At 42.8% G+C, this 21918-nt stretch overlaps 1 protein-coding gene across 3 annotated transcripts in view; it reads right to left on the bottom strand.

Annotated features, from left to right (window-relative positions):
- Positions 1–4489: 4489 nt before the first annotated feature.
- Drp2 (dystrophin related protein 2) overlaps positions 4490–21918 on the bottom strand; it is a 47936-nt gene continuing 30507 nt past the window's right edge. For 2 of the 3 annotated variants that reach the window (XM_060375705.1, XM_060375707.1), the window contains 12 exons: positions 20917–21118; positions 20616–20701; positions 19701–19858; positions 19217–19383; positions 17086–17197; positions 14581–14717; positions 14234–14299; positions 13929–13994; positions 12977–13120; positions 9769–10006; positions 7142–7262; positions 4490–6862 (listed from right to left, as the gene is read on the bottom strand). In XM_060375705.1, the coding sequence (XP_060231688.1) occupies positions 6738–6862; positions 7142–7262; positions 9769–10006; positions 12977–13120; positions 13929–13994; positions 14234–14299; positions 14581–14717; positions 17086–17197; positions 19217–19383; positions 19701–19858; positions 20616–20701; positions 20917–21118 (1622 nt within the window). In that variant the 3' untranslated portion in view covers positions 4490–6737. The remainder of the gene's footprint in view (positions 6863–7141; positions 7263–9768; positions 10007–12976; positions 13121–13928; positions 13995–14233; positions 14300–14580; positions 14718–17085; positions 17198–19216; positions 19384–19700; positions 19859–20615; positions 20702–20916; positions 21119–21918) is intronic. The other variant, XM_060375706.1, reaches the window with a different exon arrangement.

Here is a 21918-nt window from a genome sequence, read left to right as displayed (position 1 = left end):
TGCCAAGAAGACTGGATTTCTTCTTTTTTAATAATTTATTTAATTATATTTTATGTCTGTTGGTGTGAGGGCATCAGACCACCTGGAACTGGGGTTACAGTTGTTAGCTACCATGTGGGTGGCTGGAGTTGAACCCAGGTCCTTTGGAAGAGCAGACAGTGCTCTTAACCACTGAGCCATCTCTCCAGCCCCCTAACAACCCTGGATTTCATAGGGATGTTTTTTAAAGCTGTGGTATTATGGCATTCTGGTTGTGTGTGTGTGTGTGTGTGTGTGTGTGTGTGTGTGTGGTGTGATGAGGGAGGGAGGGTGGGATTGGGAAGGAATGATGGAGGGGGCTACAGCTGGGATACAAAATGAATAAACTAATTAATATAAAAATAAAAATTTAATAATCAGAAAAGGAAAAAAAATGTCTATTTTAAACAAATGGCTGGGGCTGGAGAAATGGCTCAGAGGTTCAGAGCACTGCTTGCTCTTCCAAAGGTCCTGAGTTCAATTCCTAGCAACCACATGGTGACTCAGAAGCATCCATAATGAAATCTGGTGCCCTGTTCTGGCATGTAGGCAGAACACTATATACATAATAAATAAATCTTTAAAAAAAAAAAGAAAAAAAACTTTAGACAAATGGCTGTCAATTTTTTGTGGTGCTTTTGATCAAACTCAAGGCCTTGCAGCAAGTTAGGCAAGTACTGTGCTACTAAGCTAAACCTCCTACCCTCATTCCTCTACAAGAATCAGGCTCATATTAAAACACAACAGTGAACTCTGCCTTGGTCTATTTAGTATACCATAACAAAAATACCTTACTTCTCAGACTCTGGAAGAGTAAGAAATGTAATATTAAGGCATCAACAGATGTGGTCTGATCCCAGATGGTGTACAACCTGACTTATACTTCATAACTTCTTGAGCATCATTACATGGAAGAAGAAAAAAAATCTTCCAGGCCTCTTCTTTTAAGGGTATTTCACCGGCCTTTTTGACCTAATCATGACTCAAAAGCCCCACATGTTAAAAACCACTATAGTGTAGGTGATGTTTTAACATAAAAACCTGGTAGACACATTCACATTGTAAGCTCTTTCTGATAGGAAATGACACAAGATGCCATCAGCATACTAGAGAGCCTTTCTAAAGAAGAGTTCGTGGATCACAAAACAGCCTACGTCCTTTTGAAAGAAGCAAGCAATCACATCATAACTGTATAACACTGGGATTTGGAACAAAAGGATAAAGAGACAGAATACAAATAAGCAGCTCCAATGTTTCAATTAAATATTCATGTTGTAGAATGAATATGTGGTAGCAGTTGTGGCTTTACCACTTGTCTTGTAAGTAGGTTACCTCTTTGAGCCTCCTCTAGTAGTTATCTAAGCTGATAAGTTTATCACCAAGAGGCTTTGTTGGGTTTTTGACTGCTCAGGTTGACCCGGGTCTGGTTCCAATTGAAAAAGCAAGCAACTGCCCCAACAAATATACACTTAGGTTCTCTGTACCATGGTTAGTGCTCTATCCCAAATGGAAATAAACAGTGGGAAAAGAAGAGTAAATCAGTCAGTACGGATGGGGCCTTGGAAAGAAGATCAAAGACAGGAGGAATACTAAGGGAAATACAAAGAAAGAAATAGAACCAAAGGGCATATGCGTGTCCAAAAAAAAAGTTAAGCTAAGTATTAGGAGAGAAGTATGAGAAAATCTTAAAAGCAAAGATGATACAAAATGTTTTCTAGAAACCTAGAACTGAAAAGATATGAAGAAGGAGAAAGATAGTGGGGAAAAGAAATTCTGTGTCAGGGTAGGCCAAGAAGTTGAGTTTGAAATGGAGATGGACCTTCCATGTCAGCCAAGGTGGAAGACTAGGACACAAAGGTCTAACACACTGCTAGACAGGCTGAGGCAGTAAGAATGGTACATGTGCCACACAGGTGGTATTCAGGAGTGACATACATAAGAGAACCTTCTTACTATCTTTGTCCAATACTCTAGCTTGAAAGCAGCCAGAACCCTCCTGAGAGGCAGGGAAGGAAGTCAGACAACACAAAGATATAAAGATAACCTTGTACATCTTGAGTGCCTTTCTATCCTATTCCATTTTTGTTGTGTCTGTGTAAGTAATAAACTACAGGTCTGGTTATCTTGTCTTATCATGAACTGACATCTTAACAATTCTGAAGACTTAGGAAAACCAGGTAAAATATTCTAATAATTGTTTAAATTAATAATAACATTAATTATAATTGAATAGCTGGAAGGATAGTATTTGTTGAGTGGGCTAAAATATTAAAATTAATTTCCCCAATTTACTTACACCTTTTAGACATGCTTTAAAATTTTAAACTATGGATGTTAGTTGCATTTGTACTGAACAGTATTAGTATGGACTGGCAAGGAAAGAAAAATTGGTACAGATGAAGAACTAACAGGGTTTTATTTTGACATGAAATAGCATTAAATGAAATGATCACCGTTATTTCATGGGGACATTTTAACACACAAACACACAAACACACATACACACACACACACACACACACACACACACACACACACCACATTCGGAGCCACAGTCTCAGAATAAAGGATAGAGCTTAACTGAATAAATATGTTTTCATGGAAACTCACAGCAGTAACCCTGATTTATCTCCTATTGTTTTAGCTGCTAGAAAAACTCAGAAGGATGAAAAAATTTAGGAACCATTAACTTATCCTCTGAGGCAACCTCTTCCTTGTAAAAGGGGAAACTTGAGGGACCACCAATCCAGGCCACTGTGGCCTGTTTGGCAGTGTTCCTGTAGCTTCTTGACCTATGCTCTTTTCTTTCCACCCCAAAATATTGGAAGAGGGTACAATGTCGTGATCAGAGAGAATAACCAGTGGAACCAAAGTAAACAAATACAAATTTATTCTTTTTAAAGCAGAATTCAAGAATAAAATGGGAAAAGCACCACAGTGAGTGGCAACTGAATTTAACCCATTTGCTCCTACCCCCAGCCTTTCATCCTGAACTTTTATACATGCATGCCACCCTTAACACCTCACCAATCTCTTCCCTAATTTTTATCCTTGTGATCCATTCTTGCAGCCAGCAAGCAACATAGCAGACTTCAGTCTGCCCTTAATACTATTTGGGAACAGCAAGGATATTTATTCAGCAGGTCTCCTTCTAAATATGACAGCTAAAGAAAGAGGAGGACACTGGAGCCCTGGCTTTGAGTTTTTCCCTCTCCCACAGTCACAACTGTTAAAACAATGAAGAATTGCTGAAATATTTCTTTGTTCCAAGTACCAGATTTCTGCAGGAAGTCCCACAGATTGGGCTGCCCAGCTGAAGAACTAAATTTCCACAGCTTTAGGGCCACGTCTCCAGGTTGTCTCCCAGGACTGTTCATAATAAGCCAGCAACTTTGTTGGTTGTCAACAGTATCAAGGGAAATTGAGTGGAATTAATGCCAGAAAACAGTCCCAGAGACCACAACTCTGCCACTGAAAATATGAGTTCAAAAAATAGCCTAAAGCTGGGCATGGAACTTCCAAACCTTTTTAAAACAAATACTGCAGGAAGCAAGGGTATTTCTTGAAATTAATCTGGTGGCATCTTCCTGGCTTTGCGTCTGCCTTGGCCCTTGGTTTGTTTTTAACTATTGTGGACTGCCAGACTAGTTCACAAAACAACTGAAATCTCAATCAGGTTTCTCCATAGTGAAGAACTGCCTGATTCTGGGCCTTGAGAGAAACACTGAAAGTCTTGATTCTGACCTTTGCATTCTGAAGAGATGGATACGTGTCCTCCTGGGTGGAAAATTCTCTATGAACTATATACCACATCCTCATGTCTTCCAGCTGGTCGGCCTTCCCTAACAATTGCCAATTAATGTGAAGCTACTCTGTGTGAGCTGAAAGCACAGCTACTCTCCCAATGGCTTATTGTTCTCCATGGAATTCTGTCCAGAATAAGTTGCCTGCGCTATTGGATAACAACTCCTGTAAACACATTACTCATCACTGATGCTAATCTCCTAAGTCAGAAAGTTTTCCTTAGACTACTAACCCAGCAACTCCTTCACTACCTTCCAGTCTATGGTCATACATAACACAAGACTCCTTTAGGAGTCACAATACACAACAACATACCCAACAACACAGAACACATTTTGCTAAATTCAACTCCAGTGTGGATTCACACTGTCCAAGGAGCCATTTTCCTCACTGCAGGCAAACTGCCTACATATGCAGCAGGGACTGCTACTGGATCCTTGAGCAATATACACACCTCAGGCATTGCAGGTAAACATAAATGGAAAAGTGCTAGTGACTCCCTTAGTGAGACTTCAACTTTGACCTGCTACTTCAGTCTACCTCCAGCACAAATCCTACATAACAAAAGCAACATCTTTTCTACCAAGTCCAGTCCAATGCAGTTGTCCCAGACACTCGGTGGCCTAAAAACTTTTGAGAGTGATTGGAGGTTTTTTTTTTTTAAAAAAAAAAAAGACCCTTATAAAAGATTGTTCCATAATATCTGTGCTCCTAAAGCATGGGGAGGCACATATTCCACAGTTTCTGAGTCCCCTGATCCACAACAAATTTCTCTAAATTTTGTTCACAATCTAGGCTCTTACAAAGAATGCCTTATTCTGACTGATGACCTGGTTCTGTGTTTGATGCTTGCCTACCAAATGCTCACAATATAAGTAGATATTCTGTTCTCCTTTCCAGAGACATCCAGACAAGAAATTTGAGCCCTGAACCCATGGCTTGGTTGGGGGGAATGCAATCTTGGCTTCTGGAGCCAAGCTACTGTTCTCCCTGAAACATATCAGTCTAGGATCTTAGCAGTTCCATCTGTTTGCCATGGTCTGATTTATAACACAGAACTCTAATCATCTTCCTCCCCCTTGACCTTGGTGACAATCGCTGCATTCTGAAAGGCGATGATCCAGACCTTAGGAAATAATAGGAACCATAGGATGAATTCTGTCTTAGCCTGGCAATGGCTAACATATGCCTTTTGTTCCTTCTTTTCTGTGTGGACGGGGTAGAGCTTGAATGTGTTCTATTTTGGTTCCTGAATCATTGGTTAGGGGTGGTAAGAAATTTACCCAAGGCCCAAGTGTCAGTGGAACAAAGTTTGGAATTAGTACAGAAAGCAGAATGCCTCTTCCTGTTAGATAACTCTGTGGCCACAGACTTTCATTTTGTTGGTCTCAAGGTCAGTTTACCTCAAATACCAGTAAGAGAGAAACATCCTAGGGGCACAGCCAGAGTGCATTTATCATCCCAACCAGAGACTGAGGCTAACAAAGAGCAAGGCAGGACGCTAATTCTTTAAGAAGTATTAGAATTTAATGTGTGAGTGAGGCTGGGAGAGTACTGATGTACAGTAGATATGCAGAATAGATATTTATGTATAAACTCAAAATTTAATCAATCTCCAGGCTCTTGGGAGAATGCTCTCCTCTGTAGACTGTAGCCTAAGTGGGCACTGCCTCTGTTCAAGTTCCCTAGCCCACTCTTCCCACCTCCACACTCTATGTTGAACAGTTGTTGGACAAAGGAATTACAGTATATACAGCTTTGGAAAAGTTAGTTCATTTTGAGGGACTGGGTACACCTTTCAGTGTTAGCAACAGTTTTATACACAGGAAGAACTTGCTGCTATTCCACCTTGGGTGGAATGTGGCCAGTTTTCTGATTCAAGTCTAGTGGCTTTTAGGCAGCAATCACTATTCGGGTTGGTGAGTTGTAACTTCCCAGTGAATAGTTAAGGGCAATCAGCCACCTCACCTAGTCCAACCTATGGTATCAAATGGTTATAGCCTGGAGAGTGTCAGGCCCATACTCCCCTAGGATAGGGGTTTTCCTTTCCATTCTAAACCAAGGAAAGAGAGAGCAAGGTCTCCTTGTTGAAGAAGCTACACTCCTGCCCCCATATTTGTGAGGACAGACTCAGAAGAACAAAGAGTAGCTTCACATAGGTTTCCAGAGCATCTCAATGAGTCTCCTGGGATGCCAAGGTCATCAGGAAACAGGATAGGGTATATAAACCCATAAGTTTTTCTTTAATGTTTCCAAACATAGAGTGGAAGCATATCTACAATGACTTGTTCCCCCATTGGAGATGCTCTGATAGGTACTGTGGCATAATGAATAAAGATATTTGAGGAGAAAACATGTAGGTGGAATCCTGAAGAAGACTATGTTCTGGAGCTGAAGTAGTAGGACATACATGGCCCAGACTTCCTAAGGGGCAACTAGAAGGAGTGTCTCAGGGATACCCATTTGCCTCTTTCAATTGGGCCAGAGAGTAGGACTAACCCCTGGGGGATCAATAATCCAGACACCTTGGGGCCATTAGGCTTTTTCCTCCATGATTCTATGAAGAAGGGAAAGGGGCCAGTGGGCACTGCTTAGCCTTACAAGGTAACTTTCTACTCCTCATCTGGATGACAAGTGCCTTGGCCTAGGTTGCAACAGCAGGATACCATAAGGGACAGGCTCAATGCTAAGGATCAATGGGTACATTTCTGGAGTCAGAGGAAGTACACCTCTCTTCCCCCTTTCCCCACCACATTTCACATACCATCAGATGCCTGCTGTTGCCCCAAGCCCAAATATCTCTGGTTGAAGAATGTGGGGCCAGTGGGTACGGGAAAGGTTGGGCAAATATTGAGGGAAGGCATTGACAAGAATCAGGAAAGGACTATGAACTACAGGATTGGCATCTGACTCCATCAAGAGGCCAGCAGGGTGTTTTCAGTCACATCAGAGCTTTGCACACTGGGGAAGGCATGGCGGAGCTTCTCCATGATGTCTTCTAAGCATAGGCTGACATCCTGACTCTTTGACCCCACATCATCTAAGTTGAAAGAGAGAGATTTGGAAAGGTAACTTGAGATTTTCTTTATAAGAAGGAAGCCAAGAGGCTGTGGTAGGGTACTATTAGCTGAATAGTGGGTCCAGAGTACTTGCACCCTCCCAGTAAAATGACTAGTATGGAGGAGACATTAGACATTTTTAGAAGAAGCACATGAGAGAAACAGTCAAGAAATAAATTATAACCAACCTTAGTCTCAGCTCTAATAAAACTTTGGGTAAGACAAATTGCTGGAGGAAGGGGCTACATGGAGGAATTTACCTGCAGCCTCTGTGTCTGGAGTAGTCTGTCCCTTCTCACGGGGATGACTGCCTTCTGACTGGCGTGGAGAGGAATCTAGAGACGAGACTACAGAGCCATTGCCTTCTGACTCGGTGGGTGGCTAGAAAGAGGTAAGACATGATTGAAGTGGTTTTGCCTTCCTGACCTCATTCTTAGACTCCTGAGCTCAAAAAAGGACCTTCGAGACTTCACACTTACACTTTTGTCCTGGATCTTTAAAGAAGCTTTTCACAGTTTCATAAACCATGGTTTTTCCCCTTTAGGAAAACTGTTTAGACTGTTCAGTTATCAATTCAATTTCTCTTTTAACAACATGAGTCAAAGGTTCCTGGTTCTAATAAGAACAGCACTACACCTAAGGGTCTCTTGCTGCCATTTCAACTATAATTAAGCTGTTTGGAGCCCAACTTTCTCTAGAGTTTCAGGATTGCATATCTAATCATCAGTTCATGACGTAACAGTGTATGACAGAAAAGTCCAGGAATTCATTAGATACTGTCCCTTGAACTAGAGAGGGCAATGAAATACATGCCATAAGAAAGAAAACTGGGGGACTGACTGGGAGAGAAGGAGGGAAAGTAGAGGGGGAGAGGGGACAAAGGGGAGGGCAATGAGGGATGACAATAGATAAGAACAAATTATGATGACACAAATGTACAAAGAGGCCATGATGAAAGTATTACTTTGAATGTGAATTTAAAAACTAGTTAAGGAAGTAAAAAGGCTGTTCCATGGATAATACAGAGAAGCAGGGACACTGTCTGCTGCATATGATGACAATGACAGTTAATATATATGATTAGTGTGCTATATTCCTGGTATCTTGCTGAATTCTGCACATGCATTATGTGGTTTTCAGGATGGTTACAATCGTATGATGTTGGTGTTTTTACTTTTTAAATTTTTATTATTATTACTGTGTGTATGTGTGTAGATGTATTTATGCCACAGAGCATATGTGTAGGTTACAGGATAATTCCATGGAGTTGGTTTTCTCTTTCCACCTTTACATGGGTTCCAGGGATTGAACTCTGGTTGTCAAATCTGTGTGGTAAGGACTTGACCAGCTGAGCCATCTTGCTGGCACCTTTTTAAAAAGATTTAATTTTATTTTTCTGTATGCATCTGTTGGTATGTGCCACACTTATGTGGTTACTTCCAGAGGCCAGATGAGGTGTCGGATTCCTTGGACCTGGTGTTACTTATGGTTGTGAGCTGACCCACATGGGTGTTGGGCAACTGAATTCTGGTCCTCTGGAAGAACAGCAATTTTTAGCTGGTATTATCCTTACCTCTGTTTTACAGATTAAAAAGAAACTGGCCTAGCAAGGCTGCTCCTCCCTCGGGGGTGGGGGTGAGGGTCGAAGAGCTTGCCATTGAGTTTATGTCAGAAACAGTCCCTGAACCCCCTTGGATACTGAGCTACCACGGGCTATATCTGAGCAGCGGTTCTATGTTATATCCATACATGGTCCTTGGTGGAGTGTCAGTCTCAGAAAAGGCCCCTGTGCCCTGATATATTTGGTCCTTGTGGAGCTCCTATACATTGCAGTCGGTCCTGAAGAGACCTGGTAAGCTAGGGTCAGATGGAAGGGGAGGAGGACCTCCCCTATCAGTGGACTTGGAAAGGGGCATGGAGGAGATGAGAGAGGAAGGGTGGGATTGGGAGGGAATGAGGGAGGGGTCTACGGCTGGAATACAAAGTAAATAACCTGTGATTAATATAAAAAATATAAAAAAATGTAAAAAATGTAAAAAAAAAAAAACTGGCACTAACTGTCAGCACTATATTCAAACCCAGGTTGTCTGACCCTAGAGATGCTTGACCTCAGGGACAGGAAGAGAAAAATGCAACAAACGAGCCCTTTATTGCAATTTTTTTCTCCTGCCAAATATGTCCTAACCTGAAAAAGCCACACTTTGGATTGTGTGTTGGCATATATGTGTACATGAGTGTATACACATTTGTGTGCATTTGAGTGTACATGTATGGCATGAATGTAGAGGCCAGAGAGCAATCTTGGGGTCAGTCCTCAAGTGTTGTCCACCTTTCTTTTCTGTTTTAATTTCTTTGTTTTAAGAGACAGGGTCTTTCATGGGCCTGGAATTTACCAAGTAAGTTAGGCTGGCCCGCAAGACCCAGAAATCCATGTCCCTGGCATGGGAATTCTGAGTGTGTGTCATCACATCTGGCTTTTAACAACAACAAAAAAGTTTTCTGCCAATCCAAGTCAGTTCACCTCATGTTTGGTGCTTTGCTAACTGAGACCCTTTGTTACAGATGGTTTATGAAGTTGGTTCTGTTAATACCAGATTCCAATGGGCTATGAACTAGCATGTTCTTAAAAGTCAGTTCTCTGCCTCCAGGCTGTAGGTAGCTTGAGACTGACACACTGAGGTGGTATTGAGGTGAATGGGAAGAGGACTGATTAAAGATGTCTCTATTCTTCCCTCTTCCTTCTTCATCCCTTCATCCCAATTACCAGCCAGCTCCTCTTAAGAAGAGCTGACTGCCACAGCTAAGGTGCTCTTTCTCTTCTGTACCTCCAGCTTTCTGTGCCCTCCTGAATCAGGAGACAGCCCTGGTTCTATATCTCTAGCCTCACCTGCAGGAGCAGCTCCCTCAGGCGTTGCAGCTGAGACTCTAACTGCTTGTTGTGGTCTTCAAGGATCTGCATACGTGTCTCCAGGCGGCTCTTGTGCTGCCTCAGGATCCTGGCTTCAGCCAGAAGCTCTTCATTGCGGTGGTCTGGAGTTGCTTCAGTGGAGCCCTCAGCCAGGGTGGGTGCCTCAGCTGCTTCCTCATGCTGCCATTTCAGGCGCCTCAGCTCTCCCTGGAGAATCCTGACATAGACATGGAAGCCAAGACATAGGCTTTAATAGGGTCAACTAACTATCTAGATCCCACAGGTCCTTTCTTCCCCAGGTGTGAGAGGGTCTCTGTGATCTCCCAAGCCAACCCCTGGCGAGGCTCTACTTGAAATGGCCATAGCCACTTCCTCTTGAGTCCACTTGACATTTACTCTGCCATCCTGAGACCTCTAAGCAGTGAACTGACATTTCACATACGAAATGTCTTCAGGCTTTGATGCTTTGGGGGATTAGTTTTGACCTTCAAGAGAAGGTAAGAACATGTTCTGCAAATAAAAACGGCACTAGTGCCAATGGCTTACCTATTCTACTTACAGATTTTTAGATTCGTGGTGAAGACATTGCATAAATAAAGAGATCACCGATCTTGCCTCTTCTCTCTACAGCCCTCAAATTTGACCTTCTTTGAATGTTCATAATGGGTTATCAAGCAAACACTCCAAAGAGACAGCCTACTTTTAGGCACACCACTTTCTATTGATTGGGAAAACAGAATCATGCTCTTCCTAGCATTTATGGGAGCCTGCTCTCTACTGCTTTAATGTAGCAGTTCTCTAACCTCCCCTGGTGAAACCAAGGTGTTTTTTGTTGTTGTTTTATTTTTTTTATTTTTTTATATTAATTACAGTTCATTTATTTTGTATCCCAGCTGTAGCCTCTTTCCTCATTCCCTCCCAATCCCACCCTCCCTCCCTCATCTCCTTCCTGTCCCTCTCTAAATCCACTGATGGGGACGTCCTCCTCCCCTTCCATCTGATCCTAGCTTATCAGATCTCTTCAGGACTGGCTACATTGTCCTCCTCTGTGGCCTAGCAAGGCTGCTCCTCCCTCAGGGGTGGGGAGGTCAAAGAGCCAGCCACTGAGTTCATGTCTGAGACAGTCCCTGTTCCCCTAACTTGGAAACCCACTTGGACACTGAGCTGCGATGGGTTATATCTGGTCAGGGGTTCTAGGTTATCTCTATGCATGGTCCTTGGTTGGAGAAACAGAGATGCAAATCAAAATGACCCTGAGATTTCACCTTACACCCATCAGAATGGCTAAGATCAAAAACTCAAGTGACAACACATGCTGGAGAGGGTGTGGAGAAAGGGAACCCTCCTCCATTGCTGGTGGGAATGTAAACTTGTACAACCACTTTGGGAATCAATCTTGCGCTTTCTCAGACAATTAGGAATAGTGCTTCCTCAAGATCCAGCTATACCACTCCTAGGCATATATCCAAAAGATGCTCAAGTACACAACAAGGACATTTGCTCAACCATGTTTGTAGCAGCTTTATTCGTAATAGCAAGACCCTGGAAACAACCCAGATGTCCCTCAACTGAGGAATGGATACAGAAATTGTGGTAAATCTACATAATGGAATACTACTCAGCAATGAAAAACAAGGAAATCATGAAATTTTCAGGCAAATGGTGGGATCTAGAAAAGATCATCCTGAGTGAGGTATCCCAGAAGCAGAAAGACACACATGGTATATACTCACTTATAAGTGGGTACTAGACCTATAAGATAGGATAAACATACTAACATCTGTACACCTAAAAAAGATAAAACAAGAAAGAGGACCCAGGGTAAAATGATCAATCCTCACTTAGAAAGACAAATGGGATGGATATTGGAAATAGGAGAAAACAAGTAACAGGACAGAAGCCTACCACAGAGGGCCCCTGAAAGACTCTACCTAGCAGTGTATCAGAACAGATGCTGCGACACATAACTAAACCTTGAGCAGAGTGCAGGGAATCATATGAAAGAAGGGGGAGTTAGTATGACCTGTAGAGGAAAGGAGTTCCATAAAGACCAAATATATCTGGGCCCAGGGGTCTTTTCTGAAACCAAGGTTTTGATACTAGTTCACTCCATTGCATACTGATAGCTTGTCCTAATGTTCATAACTAGTCCATAGTACATACCATTGCTGTCCCCTACCCTATACTTTCAACAACACTCAAATTGATCTTTAGCCTATTCAGTGTGATGGACTTACACAAATTATGTGCTTTATCCTGACGGTGTCAGGATTCTGTATGTTTGGGCATTTATCCATCCTGCACTGGCGACATATACTTTGCAAACTAGTCCTCACCCAAGAAACATTGTTCTAAGACTTGGCATGCCAAGGGTGATGTGGAGACCAGTGACATTAATATCTCCTGATAGCTGGTTAGAAACAGAAATTCAGGCCCTCCACACTGGGGACTGAGGACTTGCATTTTCCCAGACTTGCCATTGTCTCCTGTGCACACTGATGTCTGAAAAGCCCTGCTGTAAGAGGCTCTGCAGATGGTACTTCCCTCCCTCCAAGAGCCTTCAACCTTCTGTAGGTCCATGCAGCCAACTCTATTTTTGAGGAGATTAATGCCGTCCGTGGCACTTTGTTTCTTCTGGTTCAGAAATGATGCATGTAGTGCCACAACCCGCTGGGATAGTTTCACTCAGTACCTAGTATTTCTTTTTTTAATTTTAATTTTATTTTTATTAATTATAGTTTATTCACTTTGTATCCCAGCTGTAGCCCTCTTCCCCATAAAGTATTTCTTTCTAGTTTTAGTACTAGAACTTTTTTTAGAGCAAGGACAGATTATAGTCTTGTCTGCATTCTTCTACTGTACTCTCTATACTGTATCTAGTGGGTACTAGGAAAAGTCAGGGTTATATTAAAAGTACTCAAACAATTATTAGAAGAGCTAGCATTGATTAACCCTTACTGTAAGCCAGCCAGTAGACTTACACATTCTATGTTCCATCTCATTTGGTCTTTAAAGTAACCCTTGGAAGTTGATATCATTGTTATCTCTATTATACAAAAAAGAAAATAGAAGGTCATAGGATGTAAGTGACTCGATCCAGGTTATATATAGCCCATGAAGCATTATGATTGAAACTCAAGCTGCCAGTCTCTGGCACCCACCAAATTTATGCCATGACCAAACCTACCGGTTCTCGTCTTCTAAATGAGCCAGAATCTTCTCTAGTCCCCCCTTGCTTTCTGTGCCCATACTGCATGGAGCCTGCTGTCCAAAGGCTGGCTCTCGGTCTGTGATGGGGCTGGAGTGCCGCAACAGGTACTGGTCCTCATCTCTGCATGGATGTAGGAAGAGGAAAGGAGGTGACCAGCTGTTCGACCCAGAAACAAGTCATAGAGCCAGTTCTTGGATCCAAGTTTAGCCTCCAAGAAACGTATGCCGGCAGTTTCACTTTGAAGTCACAGAAAGCAAGCCAGGCCTCAAGTTCAGGCTTTACGATGTTGAAAGAGGCAGTATCTGAGAGACGACTGGGAGACCCCAGAAATTCTGGGATTTCTGGGGTCTTCTCTTAAGTGTAATGAGGAAATCACTTTTCTTTCTGTGTTGTTTCCCCCCTTTATGTCCCTTTCCTTTCTCACCCTCCAGAAGGATCTGAGTCTGTCAAGAGCAGATCATCCCTTGTAGTCAACTGTTCCTAGGTCTTCTTTAGAGGCAAAGAGCCTCTCTTAAAGATGCAAGGACTTTCTCTGTGTGCTATAGTACCTCCCTTAGGCCACACTCCAGTATAGTCTCTGATTTCTCTTAGGGATAGTGTGGCATTAATGGGGTTTTGTATCTTGAGCACAAGTTAATGGCTCCTTTCTGTAATTTTAGACATAAGGTTTTTTTTCTCTTCCCTGAAGTTGGGCATGGAAGGATGGAATCACATGATAGGAAGGGGCTTGGTAGATGGCTATGTTGACAGATGGGAAATTGCTTCTTTTATGAAATACTGTAGCCAGGAAGCAGCCTTCCTTCCTTGGGGAATCAAGGACCCTAACCACCAGCCTCCCATTCCCTTGAAGATATACCATTCCCATTCAGTGGCAGAAGGATTCCCAAGGACAGCTATTTCTGGAAAATTAGCAGCTGTGTAAACTCACATGCTGTCATCCGGGGACAAGCTGTCATTAAAAAAGGAACAATTTTGGCTTTCCATCTCAGCAAGCCTAGAAAGAAAGAGCCACAATAGCAGAGAAAGCAGGACACAGGGCCTGCTTCCATCTCCAGCACTCTAATGGTGCAATAGTGTCACTGATTTAGAGAGCTGGCCCCCACCCACCACCATTGAAGACTGGGCCTTGCTGGCCAGTGGCACATTCCACTCTGCACCTCCCTGACTCATTCTAATTATCCTTCTCCTTGGATTTCCTACAAAATCCCCACTCCCACTGAAAAGCAGTAGTACCTGCTGGCAAAATGTTCAATTCGAGAGTGTGTGTCAGCATGTGGCAACATCGGGGAAGAAGACAGTCTGGAAAAAAAGCAGAAGAGATTCAGGAGAACAAAGATGATTGAAGACCTGTCTCATCATCACCCTCACCCCTACACTGCCAAGATGGCAATAAAAGACAAAGAGTGGACCCTACTCTTTCTCAGGCGAGAGTCTAGGTCAGGCTTAAGAGGAACTGCACTGTCACTTGGTGGTTTTCACCTGGGAACAATGGCCAGCTCATCTGGGACTCAGCCCCTTTCCAGCACATAGGTGAGCTGAATGAGGTCACCCACATCCTCTGCCCAGGCACTGGTACTCACGTCTCACTGCACTCGCTCTCCAGCACTGACTGCACAGGCAGATAACCCCGCTGAGGATGTTTGCTGAAATACTGCTTCGAGCGGAATTTATTCTTTAAGGTTGTGGCAAAGTCCCTCATGTTCTCACTGGATGTGGTCTGCAGGGAGATGGAACAGAGAGACTCCCATTAGTGAGATCCAGATACTACGAGGTACTGTGACTCTTATGCTAGAGCACAGAATGTGACTGTGCTCTAGTATGGTACCCCACTGTTGTTTGGGCCTACCATACCCTCCCAATTAAAAAAAAAAAAATGTCCCAAAGACTACACCTTAACCTCCGAATACTGGTTGCCTCTATGAAGGTAGGCTGGAGGGGTGAGGGGAAAAGAAGACTTTCATTTTAAACTTGGAACACCTCTACCTGCATCATTTGAATCTTTACAGTGAGCATGCTACATTTAAAAATGTCTTTTCTGTTGTTATTATGCTGGGCTTGTTCAGGTAAACATATTGTTGAAAACTCATGGGTTCTTCACTGTCAAGCATAGAAGACACTATCTCACAGCAGGTGGCTTGCTCTCTGGCTCTTACAATCTTTCCATCCCCTCTCTTGTGATTTTTCCCTCAGTCTTGGGTACAGGGTTTGTGTTGAAAATCAAAGGCGGGCACCCCACAGTCACTTATTATCTACACTGTAACTTGTGGATCTCTGTAATAGTCTCCATAATGACACCACCAGCTGACATGCCAACACAGGAAGGGGAAATTCCACATGGTCCAACCCCTAGTTGAAGAGCTAGAAAGGGTTAATGCCTGCTGAGAGAGAAAGAACCATTCTTCTCCAGAGACAATCGTCCACATAGGTTATCCAATCCCAAATAGTCAGCTCTGGATACATGTACATACTAGCAAAGCTAAGTGGACTCAGTAGGTTTTATATATATATATAAATATACATATACATATACATATGTACATATACATATATATATAAATACATATATATATACATATGTACATATACATATATATGTACATATATACATTTGGGAGGGGACACAGCAAAAATTTAAGGGGGTAGGAGTGTGTAGATACACTGCTCATCTATGAAATTGTCAAAAAATAAAATTATATAAAAACCTTTTTTTATGAATTCCTTTTTACAGAATTTGAAATTGTATTTATTTACTTTGCGTGTCTCTGTGTGGGGGGGGGGGGTGCACTGCAGTATGCAAGTGGAGGTCAGAGGACAACTCCCAGGAGTTGGTTTTCTTCTTCTACCATTTGTGTTCTAGGAATTAATCTCCAGCCATCAGGCTTGGCACAAAGTGCCTTTACCTGTCAAGCCACCTTGCTGCCCCTTATTTTCTATAAATTCTAGGAGTGGGGAAGATGAACAGGAGGTAGAGGATTATCAGCTTATCTCTTCTAGCTAGTTTGCTGTTTGCATTTTATACTGCTTTATGTAAATTATAATAAAGGAAAAGTAAATGGCATGCCCTTACTCCTGCTGGCTCACACATTCTTGTCCTAAAATAATTGAGTATAACACCTTTAAAAAAAGTGGGTTGTGGAGAAACAGGTTGAAAATGGAGATGTGGGGGAAGGGAGAAACTCCAGTGTACTTGGAGTTCTGGAAGAATCTAATAAGAGAACAGAAAAGTATAAAGATATCAAGTGAGCGGCTGGAGAGATGGCTCTGCAGTTCAGAGCACTGCTGTTCCAGAGGACTCTATTCCCAGAGGTTCTATTCCCAGCACCCATACGGCTGGTAGGCAGCCCAAAACTGTTTATTACTCGAGTTCCAAGGGATCTGACACTCTCTTCTGGCCTCTTCTGGCACCTCAAGTGCAAGTGGTCCACAGATATACAATCAGGCAAAGCACCCAGGTGCATAAAATTAAAAAAAAAAAAGAATAAATCTTAAAAGACACTGAGGGGAGGACCTCAGGATGCTACACATGTAGCTACCCTGTGGCTGAGTTCAGGGACACTGACCAAAATGGGCTCAGGCAGCTGTGAAGGGAAAGCCATGGAAACCAAGCACAGTCTGCAAGTACAGATCAAAAACATTATGTTTCCTTTTAGTGGACTGAGCAATCTGAGCACAGACTTTGGTACTGGAAAGAAGGAGTAGGAAGAAATGACAAAGTAGCAGGAAGAAACTCAGGGATTCAGTACAGGAGCTATACAAGAAGCTAGGCAGAAAAACTCACATGATCAAGAGAAAAGGAGGTACCTGGAAACATCTTGCCCTCTTTCCCCCCGGGACATTTTTTCTGCAACAAAACAGTTAATGCTAATTAAAGGACTAAGAGTGCCCTAGTCAACTGTGGCTCCAATGACAGAGAGGCTGTGATGAAAGACTAGAGGGGCCTGAATCTCCCAAACCAGTGAATTCCTAATGTTTGGTAATGCTCCATAAGAAGAGCTGACACCTATGTGCCAATGCTGTGCAGAAAGGATTAAAACCTAGTGTCTAAGAGATGACCACCCCTCCCACCTGATGAGGAGTCTCCATACCGGTGTGTAATACTCCATGATGGGATAGTGGAGCTTGTTGCCTTTGCTGGCCCTGCCTGTCAAGAAGCAAGTCTGGCAGATATCCACATTAAACTGTTTCAGACTCCGGTACCTTAGGGAGAGAAGACGTGGTCACAAAGATAATCTAATGTATCACAGTAACCTCATCATTTCCCCAAACCAAATACACACAGAAGAGAATGGGGTTCATCCTATGATATCTAGTGGTGTGAAGTCCTCAACAGGTGAGTAGCCTTATTCTAGAGACCACAAATCCTCATTAAAACACAGGATGCAGATCCCAGGAAGTGTGGGAAAGAGCCAGGTTTTAAAGGAAGGCCAGGTAAGAGCAAACATCTCATTGTGGTAGCTTTCTTTCTTCCTTTCTTTCTTTCTTTCTTTCTTTCTTTCTTTCTTTCTTTCTTTCTTTCTTTCTTTCTTCTCTCTCTCTCTCTCTCTCTCTCTCTCTCTCTCTCTCTCTCTCTCTCTCTCTTTTTGAGACAGGGTTTCTCTGTCCTGGACTTGCTTTGGGACCAGGCTGGGTTTGAACACACAGAGACCCTCCTGCCTCTGCCTCCCCGAGTGCTGGAATTAAAGGTGTATACCACCATGTCCGCCTGTGGTAGCTTTCTAAACAAGGATGGCCCCAAAGGTCCCCTCCCTACTCTGGAGGAGTCAAACCTCCCATATGAAGGCAATTTAGTCACTAGCTGTGGTTAAGTTGATTGCGGCTGTTTTCAAATAGTAACTCTATTTATATTATTACAAAATATAGACCAGTTGTCCTCATCTCTTTCTAAAGGCAAGATAAACTTCTATAGTCCTAGTAGCTCAAAGAGTGAAATGCCTACCCTTAGGTAATTCAATATCTATCCTTGAGATTACAGCTAAATATCCAGTTATCTTGGACAGCCACATATCATCTCTGTGTATATTTTATTCAAGTTATAAAAAGTGCAGAGTTTGTTAAGACAGTTGTATGTTAGTACTCTAAAAAGCTAAGTGATTGAATGGATTGAGGCTTGGACTCAGTGCTTGCCTAGAATGCCCAAGACCCCGAGATCTATCTTCAGCTGCACACTCACAAAATTTAGTGAGAGCAGTTAGGTTTGTGGAGGAAGATGTGGATTATAATCAGGGAGACTTCAAATGAATTTCAATAATGCTTTTTCCCTTAAGCTGGGCTCTGGGTGTGCACCATCTGCTGTAGGCAGTTGACATTGTAACACAGTGCTATCTATGAGGTTCACAGCTGAGAGGAATGTGTAACTGACTTACAAAAAAAAAAACCCTCTTGCGTTATGTAAATTTTTGAATTTGTGTTAGGCTGCATTCACAGCCATTCTCAGCTACACAGATGCTGGCAGTTCATACCTATAAGGCTATTTATACCTATGTTACTGGTTGGATCTCCTTTACGTGAAGTGCTTGCCATCTTTGCTCAGGCTTTGCTGGCTGAGCATCTGCTAATACAGAAATCGCTGATGGGGCATTACCTACAGATTTTTCAAGATTTACTTAAGTATATTTTTATGTATATGGGTGCTTTGTCTGCATTATGTATGTGTGCACACCAGAAGAGGGCATTGAATCCCATTATAGACAGTTGTGAGCTCAGGACTTCTGGAAGTGCTGCCAGTGTTCTTAACAGTGTTCTCCAGCCCCTCAGATTTTTAGGTTAGGGTTATGTGAGTTGCATCTGCACGGTGGAAATGTAAATACTGTGCACACGAATATGTGTCTCTTTCCACTTCTGTACTGGGATCCCTTGTGTGTAACCTGCTGCTCAGCTGTGTGGGGAATATTTGCTAAAAATTGTATAAATCAGGCTTCCTTTTGTTCCTTTCTTTCTGTGGAGTTGATGGTGAAATATTTGCTGATACAACATTTACTATAGATTTTTAAAATAGCATTTACTATATATTTCTAAGAATCTGTAGTACTTAGTATTACAACTAAAACAAAACATTTCCTTTCTAATTTTTCAGGAGTTAAACATTTTCAATAAAAAGTTTACAATAATACAACATAGATAAATTATAAAATGTAATAATTAAATAATGCTGTTCTGTACCCATTTTTTTTTTGTCCCATGACATTTTTTAAATCCCAGCAGATATTTTATCCATACCTGAACCCTTTGATGGGGCACTGCCTACAGACAGAACATTTGGTCTGATGCTTTACTTGCTCAGCAATGGTGACCCGATGCAGAACGGCCAGCCACACCATAGACTGAGGCTCCAAGTTGACCCACTCCAGGAACTGGGAAGCTTCAATGACTGGCTTTCCCGTGCTCTAGAGGATAAGAAATCCAAAGGGTATGAACCCAAGTATCTTGCTGCATGAGTGCCAGCCAACTCTTAATGAAGCAGGGGAAACAGCACTCCTCCAGAGGTTCCCCTTCTGCCTTATCTTAATTGAGCTGACACCCTACCCTGCAGGACTCCAACTCTATACTCCAGAGAACTCTGTTCTGTTGTCTCATCTCAAAAAAGTTCATTTATCTCTGAATACTTTGCACCAAAAGTTGAGATGCTGGTCATCATCCATTGCACTCAACATCCCTTCCATCTCACTTCCCTCCCTCCTTGAATCTACAGCTCCATACTTACAAAACGAAAGCAACTACGGACGCTGGGCTCCACATTGCTGCCCCCAAATGCTGCCACTTCACCCAGCTGACGGGGCACTTGAATAGCTTCATGAAGCAGAGCAGCGAGATGGCGTTGGTCACACTGGTTGCCTGAATTGGCCACTTGGCTGAAGAGGTCTGCTGAGCCAATCATCAACAATAGCCAAATCCAATTTAGGAATGACCAGAAAATGGTACAAGGAAGAAGAAGCAGAAGAGGATGACAGAGAAAGAGCACATTGCAGAACTAATGACTTGAAACTGGAAAATCTAGAAATTCACCCCAATCTCAAATTCCAAGTGATCTAAAAAGAGCATTTCTGAGTTTGGGGGTGGGGGAATGAGATAGACAGACACAAAGAAGGCATCAATAATGAAAGAGGAAGGGAAGAAGGAATGGGGGGAGGAAAGAGAAAGACATAGAAGGAGAAAAGACAGGAGAAAGAAATAAATCGACATCAATGGAGAGGCAGGAAAGAGAGAAAAAGACAGAGAAGGGGGAGGAAAGAGAAAGAAAGAGAGAACAGAGAGCAAGAAGAGAGAGCTAAGTAATGGCAGTGCCAGAGACAGATGTTACAGTACTGGGAAAGCAGATGCCTCCTGGGTATGGGAACACACATTAAGCAGCTTTCAAGAGAGGACAGCTCTTCTAGGACTTCCTGAGGGCCAGGCCAACAACCTTAGCAAATCCCTGGATATAACATCCATTGCTTCAAACCTCACCCAAGACTCAGAAAACACACAGGGAGATTGAAGAACACGACAAGGTAGCACAAGCGCTCCTCTGCTAAGTTGCAAGATCTAAATTCTGCTTATCTTATGGTCTCCCTCCTTTCTCCCCTTGCAACACCACTCCATCACCCAACATCACTGCAGATGCTGGAAGTGTACTCACACTGAAGTTTTTCTTTGACTTCAGTGCCACACAAGCATGCGATACCAGTCTTAAAGGACAATGCTCGCATCTTTCCACTGCGACCACTAGATTTCAAGGAAGAGACAGAGAACATGAATATATGTGAAAGGTTAACATCTTGGCAGTCTGCTACCTCACTGATTTGACCCCAGCAGTGCACTGGCCAGCCATGCCCTAAGCTGATCCAAGTATACCATGAGAGCTAGCTCTTCCCAACATGGCCAGTTTGAGATGCCCCATTAGACTGATGTGGGAGGTTTCCAGGACTGAAAGCTTTTACCTATCAAAAACATTGAGGAGCCAGTTGAGGCTCATGTCTACACATAGTGGCACATTGACAAGGATGCCTCTTTCCTCCTCCAGTCGTTCATACAAGGCAGTCAAGCAGTGAATGACCTCCACCACGTCCATCACATGTTCACTGGCCTGCAGGTCATGCTCATTGAAGATCTCCAGAGCTGTAGTCAAAGTTACCAGATCTACTGGAAAGGAGAGAAGAAAAGGAAAATACAGCCCAAAGAAGAAGCCCAGGGATGATGAGGCTGATGAGGCAAGGCCATTGTATCACCAAATCTGGTACTAACTTCAGACCAACCATTTACAAGTATGCCATAACCTTGTCCTTTATTATGACTCCCATCCCATGGAAAAGCAAGGTAGCAAAAGGTTGCCAGAGTTAACATGTATCATGTCTTATATACATAAGTTCTTTCACATCAGTTTTGAGAAAACAGTGAGATGTGAATAAACATACCTCCTATGCTATACTGACTCCTAAGGGATCATATCTCATTTAGCATCTTTGTTTGCAAAGGTTTCTTTTGTCTCTTAAAATAACTTGGGCAGAGGGCTGATCCCTGGGCCTTACTAGCACTAGGCACTCTATCACTGAGCCAAATATCAGCCCAGTATCAGTTTCAACTGAAAACAGATTTGTTCATGAGCCCTGTTCTAGGAAGCTTAGTCCTGGTCACAAAGGTTCATGCATGGCTGGGTGAATGTAACATACATTAGGAAGACATTTTAATTACCTGTGATGCTGAGTCAGCCTAGCTAGACCCCTGGGGCAGGAAGTTTAAATGAACAGTACTCCTGAGCAAGGCCAAAAGAGACAAGAATATATCTGCAGCATGCTGATGGCCAACCACAGGCACTTGCTTTAACAGTTCTGTTGCTCTATCTAGTAACCCCATGTGAAACCTTGAAGCTGATACTACCTCCTGAAAAGCAGTTTCTTGATTGCCCAAGCTGGCAAAAGGGGAAAGAACCAGGAGGCCTTGGG

This window comes from Meriones unguiculatus, chromosome X, assembly GCF_030254825.1.
Source record: "Meriones unguiculatus strain TT.TT164.6M chromosome X, Bangor_MerUng_6.1, whole genome shotgun sequence".
Taxonomy (NCBI): Eukaryota; Metazoa; Chordata; class Mammalia; order Rodentia; family Muridae; genus Meriones; species Meriones unguiculatus.
The sequence above is the reverse complement of the archived record's forward strand: the minus strand, read 5'-3'. Positions and strand labels throughout refer to the sequence as shown.